A 13,396-nucleotide genomic window follows, 5' to 3' on the forward strand; every position below is an offset into this window, starting at 1 on the left:
CTCAAACCGCGGCTGACATAGGCGTGCGCAGGGTTCCTCATTAGGGGGGGGGGGCGAAGGTTCATCGCAGCGGCCCCCCACTCTACTAAGTCCATGATGGGGCAGATTTTGCGCCCCCCCCCCCTCTTAGGTGACTAGAAGGGTCAATGTAAGGGGCAGATTTTGCGCCCCCCCTCTTGGGTGATTAGGGGGGCGGCCGCCCCCCCTGTGCGCACGCCTATGGCGGCTGAGAGCAGCATGTGCGCTGCCGCGTGAATGCGCTAGTCACGTGGTTCTTTTTGTATTTCGCAGGCTGTCTTTGCTGCTTTTAAAAAATGGTATACGTGAGACTTTCTTTATCGCAAATAATGCAATGGGTGTTTTTGAAGGCGCTCTCGAACTTAGCAAGTCGCATTTCTTGCCTAAAGTCAGTATTTAGCAATTTAGTTAAACATTTTTAATTAACAGATTAATTACAAAACAAAAGATTGTAGTGCGAAAGGTGACTGTCAGTAATTTGCGACTGATTTCACTCACCTGCCTCTAATATTGTATTTTTTAACCCTTGGCTAAAGATGGCTAGGACACCCGGTATATATATAAAAGCCAGAAAGAAAAATAATTCAGAAAATTTTTGTCCGAAGCATGGAATCAAAGGGGCGACCTCTCGCTCCGCGGCGCGTGGCATTAGACGGCTTGTCCACAAAGAGTATGTCTTTCAGAATTCTAACGGCGAGCTATTTATCTACACCATTTACTTCAGCGTGCTTTCTTGGTCACCATCGAGATGGCGCGAAGGGCGCGAGGGGAGCGCTTTAAAGGTCGTCACCCTGCTTGTTGCAATGCGCGCGCACCTTCTGCCTCGCCAGCGAGGTGCACTTTGCCCTCCAGGGCATGATCGCCTGTGTGCGCGCTTCTCTCGTGTGGGGGGTGGCTTGTATGTCTTGTGCTTTCACCGCACTGTCCGCGCTGAAGTCACAGAGCGTACGAAAGTCACTTCGCTCTCTGCAGCGGCTGCGTTTGCAAAAGGAGCGCGCCATTCATACAGAATGAAGCAACAATAGTTCGTGCTCGTCCTGTGTATGCCTGTGCATTCGTTTCGTGCGTCCTTCTTTATGTTTGAGCAGTGTGCTTTAGGTGTCGAGCTGTGACACTTGATAGCTCACGCTCCTCCTGTGTGTGTTCTTTTCGTGCACCCTTTGCGCTTGAGCGACGCGCTGGAAATTTTGAGCTGCTTTCCGTCCTTCGCTTTACATTCCAATTTGTTGCTATCGCATTCATTCCTTCGCCGTTGCAGTGAAACTGTGACCTTTTCTCACAACCTTCGTTGGTGTCCCTCTGTTTCAACCTTCTGAACTTTGCATCACAACTATTGTATGAAAGAGAGCCTACAGGGTGGCAAAAAAACATGGCTGACACAGGAGCTGCAACGAATGCTAAACTCTGCAGTCATAAGGCCCTTAACTTTGCTTTTTGCGTCATCTATAACTGTTGTGTCTGAAGAAGAGGGCTCTTTGTGACTTCGTACAGATTCAGCAGCCAAACAGAGCTGTATCTATTCCACACGGGGACATCATTAACGATACTGTTGGAGGCCAATGGTTTTCGTTACAGCTGTGCGAATAGCAAAACTTTTGGGTGCGAAGTGAATTCAAATATTGAAGTGTGAGTGCGAATTGAATCGAATATTTTTCAAATATTTCTCGAATATTTCTACTATAATATTTTTTTAATACTTTGAAGCGAAATTGCAGAAAAAAAAGTTAGAGAGCATTCCTAAGCATATTCTTATGAGACAGCAACATGAAAGTGTTTCATAGTTGTCTTATCAAGAATGAGGCAATGTAGAGGCCAAATTGTATTTATGTACATGATTTGGTTCAACCAAAGTGTTGTCGACAACACTTTACACGTGATAAGCATAGATGCCATTTCCTCAGCATCTCCTCCTCTTTCAACTTCTGTGGAGTCCCAACTGATGTGGTGGACAAGGGTGTGCTCCCTTCAAGTCCGGAGTTCCAAATCTGCCTCGTAGACATCGATGTATAAGAACATCTTAAATTTTGGATGCTAAAAAGCTTTGGCTTTCGATTTTTCGGACTTCCTGCCCAAATTTCAGGTCCAAAACAGCATTAATTGAGCCTCCACCTCTGCCACATCTTACATCTCCGTGTTGGAACCAGCGTTTTCTTGAGTTAGTACATTTGCGACCGTAGCGGAGCTTGAAAGGCAGCTTTGCTGCAATACTGGGGTGAGAGGTGGTGAAGAATATTGAAAATCTAGGGACCAGTTCCAATCGGACGTTGACTGTGTCTTGGCTAAATTCGACCGTAACAAAACTTGAAAGGCAGCTTTGCCGCAATATGAGAGTGTAATGAGGTGAAGCATATTGAAAATCTGAAGGGGTCACTTTCAATCGGACGTTGACTGTATTTGTTTTTGGGAAGCTCGAATAGTTCGAGTAGTAAAATTCCAGTGCGAGTCGAATCGAATACTATTAGAAAAATATTTGAAATTTTGAATATTCGCACATCCCTAGTTTTCGTGCATGATCTTGTGCAAAGTTTACTGCCAGGTACCTTGCCTAGAACAGTTGAAGAAGCACAAGGTATTACATGATGCTTCAAGCGAAAGAACTGGTGTGCAGACCGTCAGCCTATCGCTTATTAGGGATGACGGCTCTTTGTCCTGTGTGGCCGTCAAAAATGCTGACACACCGGGAAGCTAGACATGGCTGCTTGTTTCAACACAGTATGTGCGCCATTTTCGTGCACAGTCTGATCAAGAAAAATTATATGGCCTTTTTCCTGTTCCTGGGCTTATCCTGTCATTTTAGTGAAGAAAAAAGATGGCTTCGCTTGTTTGTGCAAACGATAGAGAGAGAGAGTCAGGAGTGTTTTCAATTATGTAAATTGAAAAGAACTAATTGGTCTGCCTAAAGATTGCTGCAGGCTTAGATTTGCTGGCCTACAAATCTCGTGTCAAAAATATTTCATTGTCCCTTTCTTCAACTGTGTTTTACTAGGTTCTGGAAGGATAATGACATTATCAATTTCCTCTTCTCTTGCAGTGTAACAACGCGTGTGAAAACAAGGAGGAACAACTCGTACACAGAGCGTCCCGTATACGCGTTGTGCCTCCTCGTGTGGTCCCTCGTTTTCGCTGGCGCTGCTTTATTGCTAGTATGAACCAACTAGCCCAAACATATGTCTTGACAATTGGCTTCACTTCTCTGTTTTCTGCAATCTTACTTGCCGTGAAAGAGTTGTGCAAGGGATAAAACGGCTTCCACCTGAAGCTAAACAAAGTATTCATGTTGTAGCGCAATAAAAAAAAAAGAAAGAGCATTGATTTGCAACTGCTAACGTCCAGTGTAAAACTGAAATCTTCTAAATAAAATTTTCGTTCTTGAATTATGCACCCCTGTTCATCTCTCAGTAAAATTAACTCCTGTTAAACGTAACATTTTCTGGTCCCTTCAGGTTCCATTTAACGAGGAGCGTCTACTGTATACCAAGTGCACCAAAATTTCATTGCTAGCTGTGTTCTTTGAAACAAAGCTGCTAGTACGAATGTTTGTTTCTAACATGTTCAACATATGTACTGACCACTTCAAAATGTACAGTGCAGATAAATTAGGGAACCTCAAGTGGATAAGAAGCGAATACAGACTCCAAAGTGCTTTGCAGGTGCAGGTGAAACAGAAGGTTCTCCCCTGTGTACATGAAATGGAAAAATTCAAAGAAATAAAAGAATTACAAAATGCTACCGGTATAGCCGTACGCTCGTTTTTGGAGCTGGTAAGCATATCTCTTAGTTCCACTTATACAGAGGGGAAGGGGATGGTGGTAGAGTGGTGGGGGGGCGGCGGATGGGGTTCCGGGGGATGGTGTCTGCATAGGATCATGCATCGCCCCAATATTATCCATGCAAGTGTCACATGTTTTCAGATTCTTGTATGACTTTTTAATAGTTGTAGAATGTGACCAGGAAGACTCGCAAAAGCAGTCGTCCGACATAATCCCACTTTTTTGTCAGTGCCTAGCACCTTTAGTTGTGACTTGCGAGCTTCCGGTTGGCAGTTTTTTACGTTTCCTTGATTTAGGCCTTCATTTTACATCTAATAAAACACACCTGCTGGGCACTCTAGCCTAGAGCTAGAAAACGGTTTTGATGTTTTATTCTCCTCATTCTAAGCTCGTGAAGCGCAGTATCGTTTATTCATCCTTTGACAATGCCTTAAATAAATTATGCATTCACCGGCTGCAAAGGAGCTTTGACGATGAGGTTCCTTGTCTAACTGACCTGGGGCACCCGTGAGCTATGCTGTCTGGCGTTGCAGAAAGGATACTCAAGTTAAAGAAGCAAGGCATTTACGCTAACCAAGCGGGAGTGCAAGAATGTACAAAGAATTTTTTCACATGAAAACAGCACAAAAAGACAAAGGACCGGTAAAGGAAGGCACAGACGTTACTGGTCCTCTGTCCTTTTGCACTGTTTCTATAGAAAGTATGTCTTATCAACTCACCCGGAACCACTTTTGGTACAAAGAATGTCTTCGCTATTTCATACATACATCCCTTTTCGCGTAACTTGAAGAAAGTGGCGGAAAGGGCAGGTGTAAAGGTGGTTTTCACTGCACCCGACAAGCTGGCAAAAATGCGTCTGGCGATAAATGAAGGAAGTAAGACACCTGTGTGCACTAAGAAGCATCGCGACAGGTTTGTACAGGGCACTGCAAATGTGGTTTATGCAATTCCTTTGTCTTGCGGCGCATCATACATTGGACAAACAGGAAGATGCGTAAATGACACATTGAAAGAGCACAAGTACAACACGACAAAAGCTGTATAGGGGCATCTAGGTATTCATTGCAGGGGCTGCGGATGCACACCTCAATGTGACAACACTAGCATCATGTCCAAATCACCTGATAGGTTAACAAGGGAGATTGTTGAAGCCTTGCAGATAAAAAAAAGCTCGGTGAATCCTGTGTCAGCATGCCATGCTCTCCAAGAAAGATGTTAGATTCCTAACGGGACCCATTCTGAATGTGCAGCAGGAGTGACCATGAGACGCTGTGTCCATATCTCTCGTAATTTCCTATCTTTTGTTTATACCAGTACTTATTCTACGCAACTACTGAATAAACCTTCAGTTGTTAGTGCGCCCTGTGTGCGTGTCATTCCTCTTCGTCTGGTCCCTTGTTTTCGCTGATGCTGTTTTACTGTAAGTATGAACCAACTAGCCCAAAAAGACGTTTTGACAAACAAAAAGAAAATATTCAGTTGTTCAAAAACCAAATATACTTGTGCGTTGTGTACAGGTTCAAAAGTTCATAGCATTTAGTACTGAGCATAATTTGATGATGCACTAGCAATATGTGGGTTGATGGAGGCACTTAAAGGGGTCATGAACCACTTTTCCAAGTAATGATCTAATGGCCTCAGTATCGGAGTGTACTGCCTCCCGAATCGATTGCCGCAAAAATTTCTCGAATCCGTCAAGAATCAGCGGAGTTACGGGGGTTTGGCGCACGCTCCCAGCGCTTTCTCTCTTTTCTCGTGCCGACGAGCGCACTGGAAGCTAGACAGGGAGGGATGGCATGGGGGAAAGAAGTTACGCCAGCGCGCGTCATGAAACGCGATCGCTCTCCCGCTGTGATTCGCTTGCGCGAGTGCGGCGTCGGCAAGTGGCGGCATTCCGCGGCAAGAAGCGCATCTGATCCGAACGCCGCTCTCGATTTACGTCGGCTATCGGCCAATAAGCATGCTATGTCTTTGCGACGTACAGCGGACAGACGCCCCGCCCACCGACGAGAGTGAGAACCGGCCTCTGTTTGAAAAGAGGGTGCCTGGGGAAACGGCAACTTCGCGCTCCGCTTGTGGCCATTACGCGGCGCGCACGACTGTAATATTTGGCAGAGCAGTTCATAGCCGTGTCAGCTTTCCGCAGGATGTGTTTTTTCAATCAGCCCAAGGGGTGCTTCATGACCCCTTTAAGCTGTAAAGAGCAGGCACTTTCCTGATGGGACACTCGGCATTTTGCTTGTACGTGTTCAAGGACTGTTGTGGCCACTTGGCATAGTCGCTTTTGAAGCCAAGATCTCTGGTGGCCATCGATACCAGGAGTGGCTCAAATCCACTTTCAATATGTGCTGATGGGCCAGTTGGTGAGCCATGATATTTGATGAAAGAGCCCACAAAGGACGCACACTTGTTTCACTATCTCTGAAATTGCCATTTCAGTAGAAAAAGAACGATGCATGTGTGCCTGTTGAATTAAGTGGTGCACTGTATCTGGCTAATGTGCTTACTCGAACAAGGAATCGTCCACTTGCTAGGTGCTAATGCAGGTTGCTGGTATTATGCAGTCACAATTTAACAACACTTGATGATTTGCATTCTGTCTTGCACAAAGACGAGTGTGTCTGCTTTTGTTGCTTTCCTGGTAATGCAGCAAATGACATTTACCTAAGTCTTGTAAAACGAGACCTTATCATGTTCTTAGTTACTATGTTGGCTTAATTCGTAAGCTTCCGTCTTCCTCTGACCTCATGTTGTTGGCCTAGTAGCCTAATCTGTGTGTGCTGTGCATGTGGACCAAAGTGTAGCCGCATGCACCGTGACGTGTTTTATTTACTGTGTGATTGCTGGCTTTGCAGTCTTGGGAAGCCACGGGCAGCACTCGAAACTAAAATCTACCAGCTACAGGAGGAGATGACGGAGTTACTGCGCCACAAGTCTGAGGTGAGGGTGTTCTTTGTGCAGGCTCTGTTTTTGCTGTGCTGTGTTGCTTGCACTGAACTGTGCCAAAGCCTGCCTGCAAGCTCATTAAACTCGAGGCTATCTCTGATTTTTCTGACACCTCAATGATTGCGAAATCGTCCGAAAAAATGGGTATTCTGATAAAAATTTGTGCTTGCTTATTTAACTCAAGTGCCCTAGCTACATCCAAAATAGCTCTGAATGGCTGCAGTGCACTTAGTGAATGTTTGTACTGCTGTGAGCAATATGAGCAGAAACATGCGAGCACATGGCAAGTAGTCTGGAACACCAGCGATGCTCGTATCGTGCTGTCAGAAATGAAGTGGAAAGGGTGACACTTTTCTGTTCTGACCACACATCTGTTCTTATGACACGTTGATTGTATGACAGAGATAATGGTATGATATTGCAGTGCCTGTTGTGCACACAGGGATAACAATGGGCAGTCCTTTTTTTTTCCGTTTTGCTGTATCTTGACCTTGGGTGTGACCCACACACAGGCAAATGAAAACAGTATCTTGCGTGGAGCTTTAGACAGCACACCCGCCCTACCATCGCGAGCAGCCAGTGACACGCAATCAGCTGCCATCTGTGCAAGTACTAGCAAGGTGCGAGTGGCAACAGTTAGCAGAGCCACAGCACCTTCCCAATGTGTTTCCGACAGTGGCCACTGGGAATAGGCCCATATCAGGTTCGAAGCTGTTTGCCACACGCATTCTTAATCCCAATATTATTGCTCACGATAGTACTTGAGCAAACTAGCTACAATGAAACCCAAGGCAGAGCATTCAAGATAGGAAAGAGAGTTGCTTGCAACTAGATTTGACACGTTTTGGATTGATAAAATAAGCCTGCATTAATTCTCATGCCATGGTATTTTTGCTTTATCCAATTGCATTCTTGATGCAGCACTAAAAGACAGAGACTAAGAAGGAACAATCACACAGGACGACTGCTGACTCGCAACTGAAAAATTTATTTGAAAAGATCATCCAAGAAAACAAGAAGAACAACGAAAGACAAGGAAAACCGTGTGCAAAAGCAAAAAAAGAAGGGGGGGGGTCTAGTCACTGACATAAGCATTACTTCAATGAACACATGCTAAGCAGAAAAGAAAACTCTTTTTCTGTCAGTGACAATGATGCTTGACTGACGCATGCATCACCCATTCTCTTGATATGGAAGGCTTCTATCACCTCTCGAGTGACCTTGCATTTGTGTGACGACAACACTCTCGTATCTGAACACACTGGAGAACAACCAGACGTGCAGCAGTGCGAGGCGAGAAGCGAAGCATCCGATTTCTTCAGCGACTGGTTATGGTCCTTTAAACGTACATTTAAACATCTGCCTGTTTGCCCCACGTAAGAATTCCCGCAAGTAAGTGGGATCTGGTAGACGACCCCGCACTTACACGGCACATACGTAGACTTTACATGGTTCGTTCCACAGCCTTCACTTAACATGCTACTGTGCTCTTAACGCGCTACACATGCTGTGTGGGAGAAGCATGTGTCCGAATTTGTTGAATGTGACGTGGGAATTGTGTAGCAAATACCACTGTCTTGTGGCAAAACTTACATTGGGCAGAGTGGAAGGTGTATCAACATCAGATTAAAAGAGCACAAACGTTCACTCACTGAAGACCGACCATCTACCCTCGCTGACCATTGTCACGAGTGCAGCTGTTCCCCTCATTTTGACGACACAATGATTCTAACGCATCACAGACAGCAGGTCGCCAGAGAAATCGTTGAAGCTTTGCCCATCAGAAGCAAAGGAGAGTCATGTGTCAGCAGGCCATCGATCACCTTGAGTAACATTGAATTTCACTATCTGACTAACACTTGTAAAAAATGATTGGATCGAAAGTGCGAGTTGTCCAGTCCTTTTCTGTATTTTTATTTATTTGCTTTATATTTGGTGTTGTTGTCTTGCCAACATTGTTGTGATAATTATAGCTATTTATAGTGTTTCCTTTCCAATAACATTTCAGTTGAGAGTCAGCGCTAGTCCTGTTCGCTTCTTCCCTTGCGTCCGTTGTTTCCCGTGTGCGCTGCACTTTACGCATGATGAAGATGTACCAACTCGCTAAAGTTTCTATATTATTGTCGTGCAGGGCCTTGTTATGTTTGGCCCTGAAATTCATTGTGACAGACGCGTTTGTGCATTGACCTATCGGCCAAAGAGCTTTCCCCCTGGGATCAGTGCTTGGACGGGGGCACGCGGCCCTGCATTTTCCTAGAAGGAGCTTATGCACCTGGGGTCGAGTGAGCAAGGCGGACAGTTGTCGTGCTTTACGTAGAATCCCGACAGGGGAGTCACGATCACCCCTTTTTGCACGACATCCTCAATGTGGGCGGAGCCGCTGGAGAGGTTCCCATTAAACCAGGGCCTGTCTTCACCTGAACGCAAGCATAAGCGTTTTCAGGTACTCGAGACAATGGGCATCAACAAAGATCTCCTGCGAAGTCAACGACCCTCCGGACTCAACTTCGTCACCTGGCATTCACAGAATCGACTCACCGAAGTGTGGGACTCGTATGTCTTCATTGTGTGGTGCACTTGTGAACCCCATTGGACATCTCGACCATGCTAACAACGGATGTATTGAGTGGCCCCTTCACCCTTTCTAGTGGGCGACTGAGACTGCGAGACACTGGATTGGCGGGAGCTGCTGTCACCACTTCCCTAGTGTCTCAGTGTTAGCAGACGCTTGGCAATAAAAGCTGAAGATGTACTATCTTGTAACTATGTAAGTAAGCCCTACGTTCTTGTAAGAACATGGTCTCCTCTCTGGAAAGCATCGGCTATGTGGACAACAGCTGGTGCCAGCTACCGAAATGAGACCTACTGAACTCCATCTCTTACAGCCTGCAGAAATTCTGGTCATATTGCTGAAGGTACAACGACAAGGTAGGTGGCTCGGGCCGACGAGAGGTAGTTCTTTAGGAGAACGCCATTTTCCAAGAAAAATGACTCCAGTCCTCGCTTGAATACCTTCAGAACAACGGTGGTCTTGCCTTCGAGGTATTCCACAAGGCTCCTGAGTTCCGGGTCGGCTCGTTGTTGTTCAACAAAGTTGTCGGCACTTATGGTTCCCAAGAAGCAGTCATTGTCTTGGTCGTCCCGCGGGGGTGGATCGACGGGGGCTCGAGACAAGCAGTTGGCGTCAGAATGCTTTCATCTGAACTTGTAAGCGACGTTAATGTCAAATTCTTGAAGTCTCAAATACCACCATGCGAGACGTCCTGAAGGGTCCTTCAAGTTAGCTAGCCAACACAAGGCATGGTGGTCGCCCACAGCTTTGATATAGCCCAAATGATGGTAAGGCACTCGTTTTCTATTGTGTAATAGTTGGCTCCCGCCTTGGATAGGGACGTGCAAGCACAACTGATAACCCTTTCTCGATCTTCCATCTGTTGTATAAGTATGGCACCAAGTCCTACGTAGTGTTGCCTTGGTGAGTAACTGGCATCACTACTGTTCCAGGATGCTTGATGACTTGACCGCTGTAACTGCATAGCGTCGTCTTGCTTTCCTGAAACATGTTGTGGTGGTCTCCGAGATTCTTGAGCCAACATATAGGAATTAAGTTTGCCCGTGATCCCATGTCTACTTTGAGTTTCAGTTTGGTGTTTTTCATGGTTGTGCCTATCATCCATTCCAAACTCTTGCTGGCACAAATTTGCCATGCTTCATAGTGCGCGTTCGACAAGTTGCTGGTGTCTCTTCAATATCGTTGACCGCTTTATTCATTCTGCAGGCCTCTGGAAAATGATTCATCCGGCCGCACTTTCTGAACCGTTGACCATATGCTGGGCATTTTTTCGGGTCATGCACCTCTTGCACTTCTTGAAGGCCCTTTGATTTTGTCCTTGACTGACACTTTTTCGTTGCTGATGGCTTCAACAGCTCTTTCCGGAGCTTGCCACACTGTTTTCTGATCATCTGCCGTTTCTGCGGATTGTGCTGCTTTAATAGCACTTTTCAGCGACCGTGAGTCTTCTCCGAGTAGGTGCTCTCCAAGTTGGTGATCAGCTGTTACGAATGCAATTTGATCACGTATCATAAATTCACGCAAAGTTCCGAACTTGCAACTCTGGGCTTTCAACTGCAGGTCCCTCAAGAAGCTTCAAAAGGTTCACCATCCACCTGCATGCGCTTCTGAAACACGTACCATTAGAAGTCTCATTTGTGCAAGGCTGACAATAGCTCTCAAACTCTTGTAGAAGCGTGTCATAGCTCTCCTCGGTCTTCGTGCTACTTAAAGTGTAGAATACTTCGACAGCTTCCGGCACTGCGACATGGAGTAGCAATGCCACTTTCTGCTTCTCGCTGCATTCCTTCTTCCTTTCCGAGGCTTTGGGGTAAAGTTCAAAATGCTGAAGAAACTTACGTTCTCAGGGATAGTCCTGGAAAAAATGAGGTGGTCTGGTGGGTATAGTTCTTCTATAGCTTAGAGAAATGTTTAGAACGACTTCTGACACTATGTAACAGACGCTGTGCCTAAGCCATGCAGTAGTAATAGACGCACCCCAGACACAAGAGACCACACGACGCTGAAGCACCTGTAGTCTCATATGCAAGTGCCGGTTTATTATTAAATCCCTCGGACGTGGGTGCAGTGCAAGAGACAACTCAGTGGGTGTCCGCTGCACCCACTAAGGCCATTGTTGAAACACCGTCTGTATGCACACATACTTGATTCTTAAACATCTTAAACATAAAAAATGATGGAGGCATTTCTGTTAAAATAACAAACTGTCCAGTGATCTCACCTGTAATGGCTGTGCTAGTTTTCTGGAGGGGGTGGCGGGTAGCAGCGCGAAGGAGATGACAACCGGCCAAGAAACATTCCGCAGTGTCCCTGGGATCTGGATAGACATGCTTCCTGGTAATCTGTAGGCACATACAACGTGAGGCCGGTCAGATGCCATCGATCGCTCGTACCTCGGTAACTGGCGGCAATCGCAGTGGCTGGCAACGTGGCCCTGAAGCCGTCCTTGTAGTGAACTTGTTGAGGACGCCCGACGAAATGCTGCTTAGAGTGTTCAGCTGCTGAGTATCGTCTAAATGAATGCTGTGGCTCTGCTTGCTGGACAGGAATTGCCCACCTCTGCACGCCGAAGAGGGTGCAAAGGTGTTGCCCATACTGCTGTTTAACCCTTTCAGGGTCAATGACGTACATGTATGTACTACTAAAAGCCGCGGCGGCTGCATTTTCGATGGAGGCGAAAATGTTTGAGGCCCGTGTACCTAGATTTAGGTGCACGTTAAAGAACCTCAGGTGGTCGAAATTTCCGGAGCCCTCCACTACGACGTCTCTCATAATCAAATCGTGGTTTTGGGACGTTAAACCCCAGATATTAATTAATTATGTACGTACTACGTGAAAACCTTCTAAATGGTCAATGATGTAAGTGTACGTGATCGCATGTAAGTTTAAAGAGCCCGCCTTTTTCGATCATTTTTCTTGCTTGGCATGTTGTGCCATGTTGCGGGAATACATGGAATTTTTTTCTTGTGCTGATGTCTCTCCGTTTTCTTTTATGCTTCACAACAGTGGTACGCTGGCTAGTTTCATTTTCTTTCTTCGGCCGGTTCCCACTTCTCATGCCCGCAAAACTGATGGCTGTCTGGTTTAGAATCTCTCAAAGGGTGACCATTTTGTTACTCTCTCGTCTGTTGCTCTTCAGTCCGTGAATACACCTGTTTTCAAACATGCGCTGACTGACACAAACGATGCTGCTGTGGTTGCATTGCCTGTTTTGCGGACTCACAAAACCCGCTCCGGTCTCGTTGGCAATAAGACAAAGGATTATTGTAAGTTTCTGACTTGTTTTTGCTTTCTGAACGCGTGCACAACCATACAGTTTTCTTCAGTGCGCTCACCCGCGCAATTTGCGCTATGGAAGTGCACGCCGGTTTCTCTGCTGCAAGTGAGTCTAGCGGCGATTCCTCCGAATCACTGCTCGACTGCTGACTCGGAATCTGATTCATTGGATGTCAACCCGTCATACGAGTAGTTATTTGCGAGTTAAAACTTGGATGTTCATGAGCGAGCGACATCTCTAAAGCGTGCATGGTGAGATGATGCTGACTGGATCTAAGGTGACTTTTCTCCCTCTGTGTTTCCACTTGACGCCGCTTCGTGCACCTATTTTCGTACGTCTGTGAATTACACAGTCGTATATTGCAACACATAATTTTTTACAGTCGTATCAGCTTTATTTAGAATTTACCTTGCTGTTACTAATGAATAAACCATGTGTATGTAACGACACAAATGATCTTTTTAATGAGAACTAACAGACAATAATGCCAAGGATTGCCAACCCTCCTAGGTTTAAATGCACATATATACCCTATAAAATGGACGGGGGATGACCGCAGCCGTAGATCAGTGGTAGAGCATCGGACGCGTTATTCGAAGGTCGCAGGTTCGGTCCCTGCCGGCGGCAAGTTATCTTTTCGTCCACTTTACTTTCTTCACATTTATATTCCAATTATTACAAATGACATCTCCTATACTCTCCTTGGCATTATTGTCTGTTAGTTCTCATTAATATTCTGTCTAACAAAGAAAAAAACGAGCCCTTAAAAGCCATCTTCTTTCCTAAATGATCTTTTTGTCACTTTTGTAGTGT

General features: G+C 45.7%; 1 protein-coding gene across 1 annotated transcript in view; it reads left to right on the top strand.

Annotated features, from left to right (window-relative positions):
* Positions 1 to 13,396, top strand: part of LOC119384815 (autophagy-related protein 16-1) — a 225,949-nt gene that overhangs the window by 18,794 nt on the left and 193,759 nt on the right. The window contains exon 3 of the mRNA XM_037652509.2: positions 6,644 to 6,728. Within this exon, the coding sequence (XP_037508437.1) occupies positions 6,644 to 6,728 (85 nt within the window). The remainder of the gene's footprint in view (positions 1 to 6,643; positions 6,729 to 13,396) is intronic.

The sequence above is a fragment of the Rhipicephalus sanguineus genome, chromosome 3, assembly GCF_013339695.2.
Source record: "Rhipicephalus sanguineus isolate Rsan-2018 chromosome 3, BIME_Rsan_1.4, whole genome shotgun sequence".
Lineage (NCBI taxonomy): Eukaryota > Metazoa > Arthropoda > Arachnida > Ixodida > Ixodidae > Rhipicephalus > Rhipicephalus sanguineus.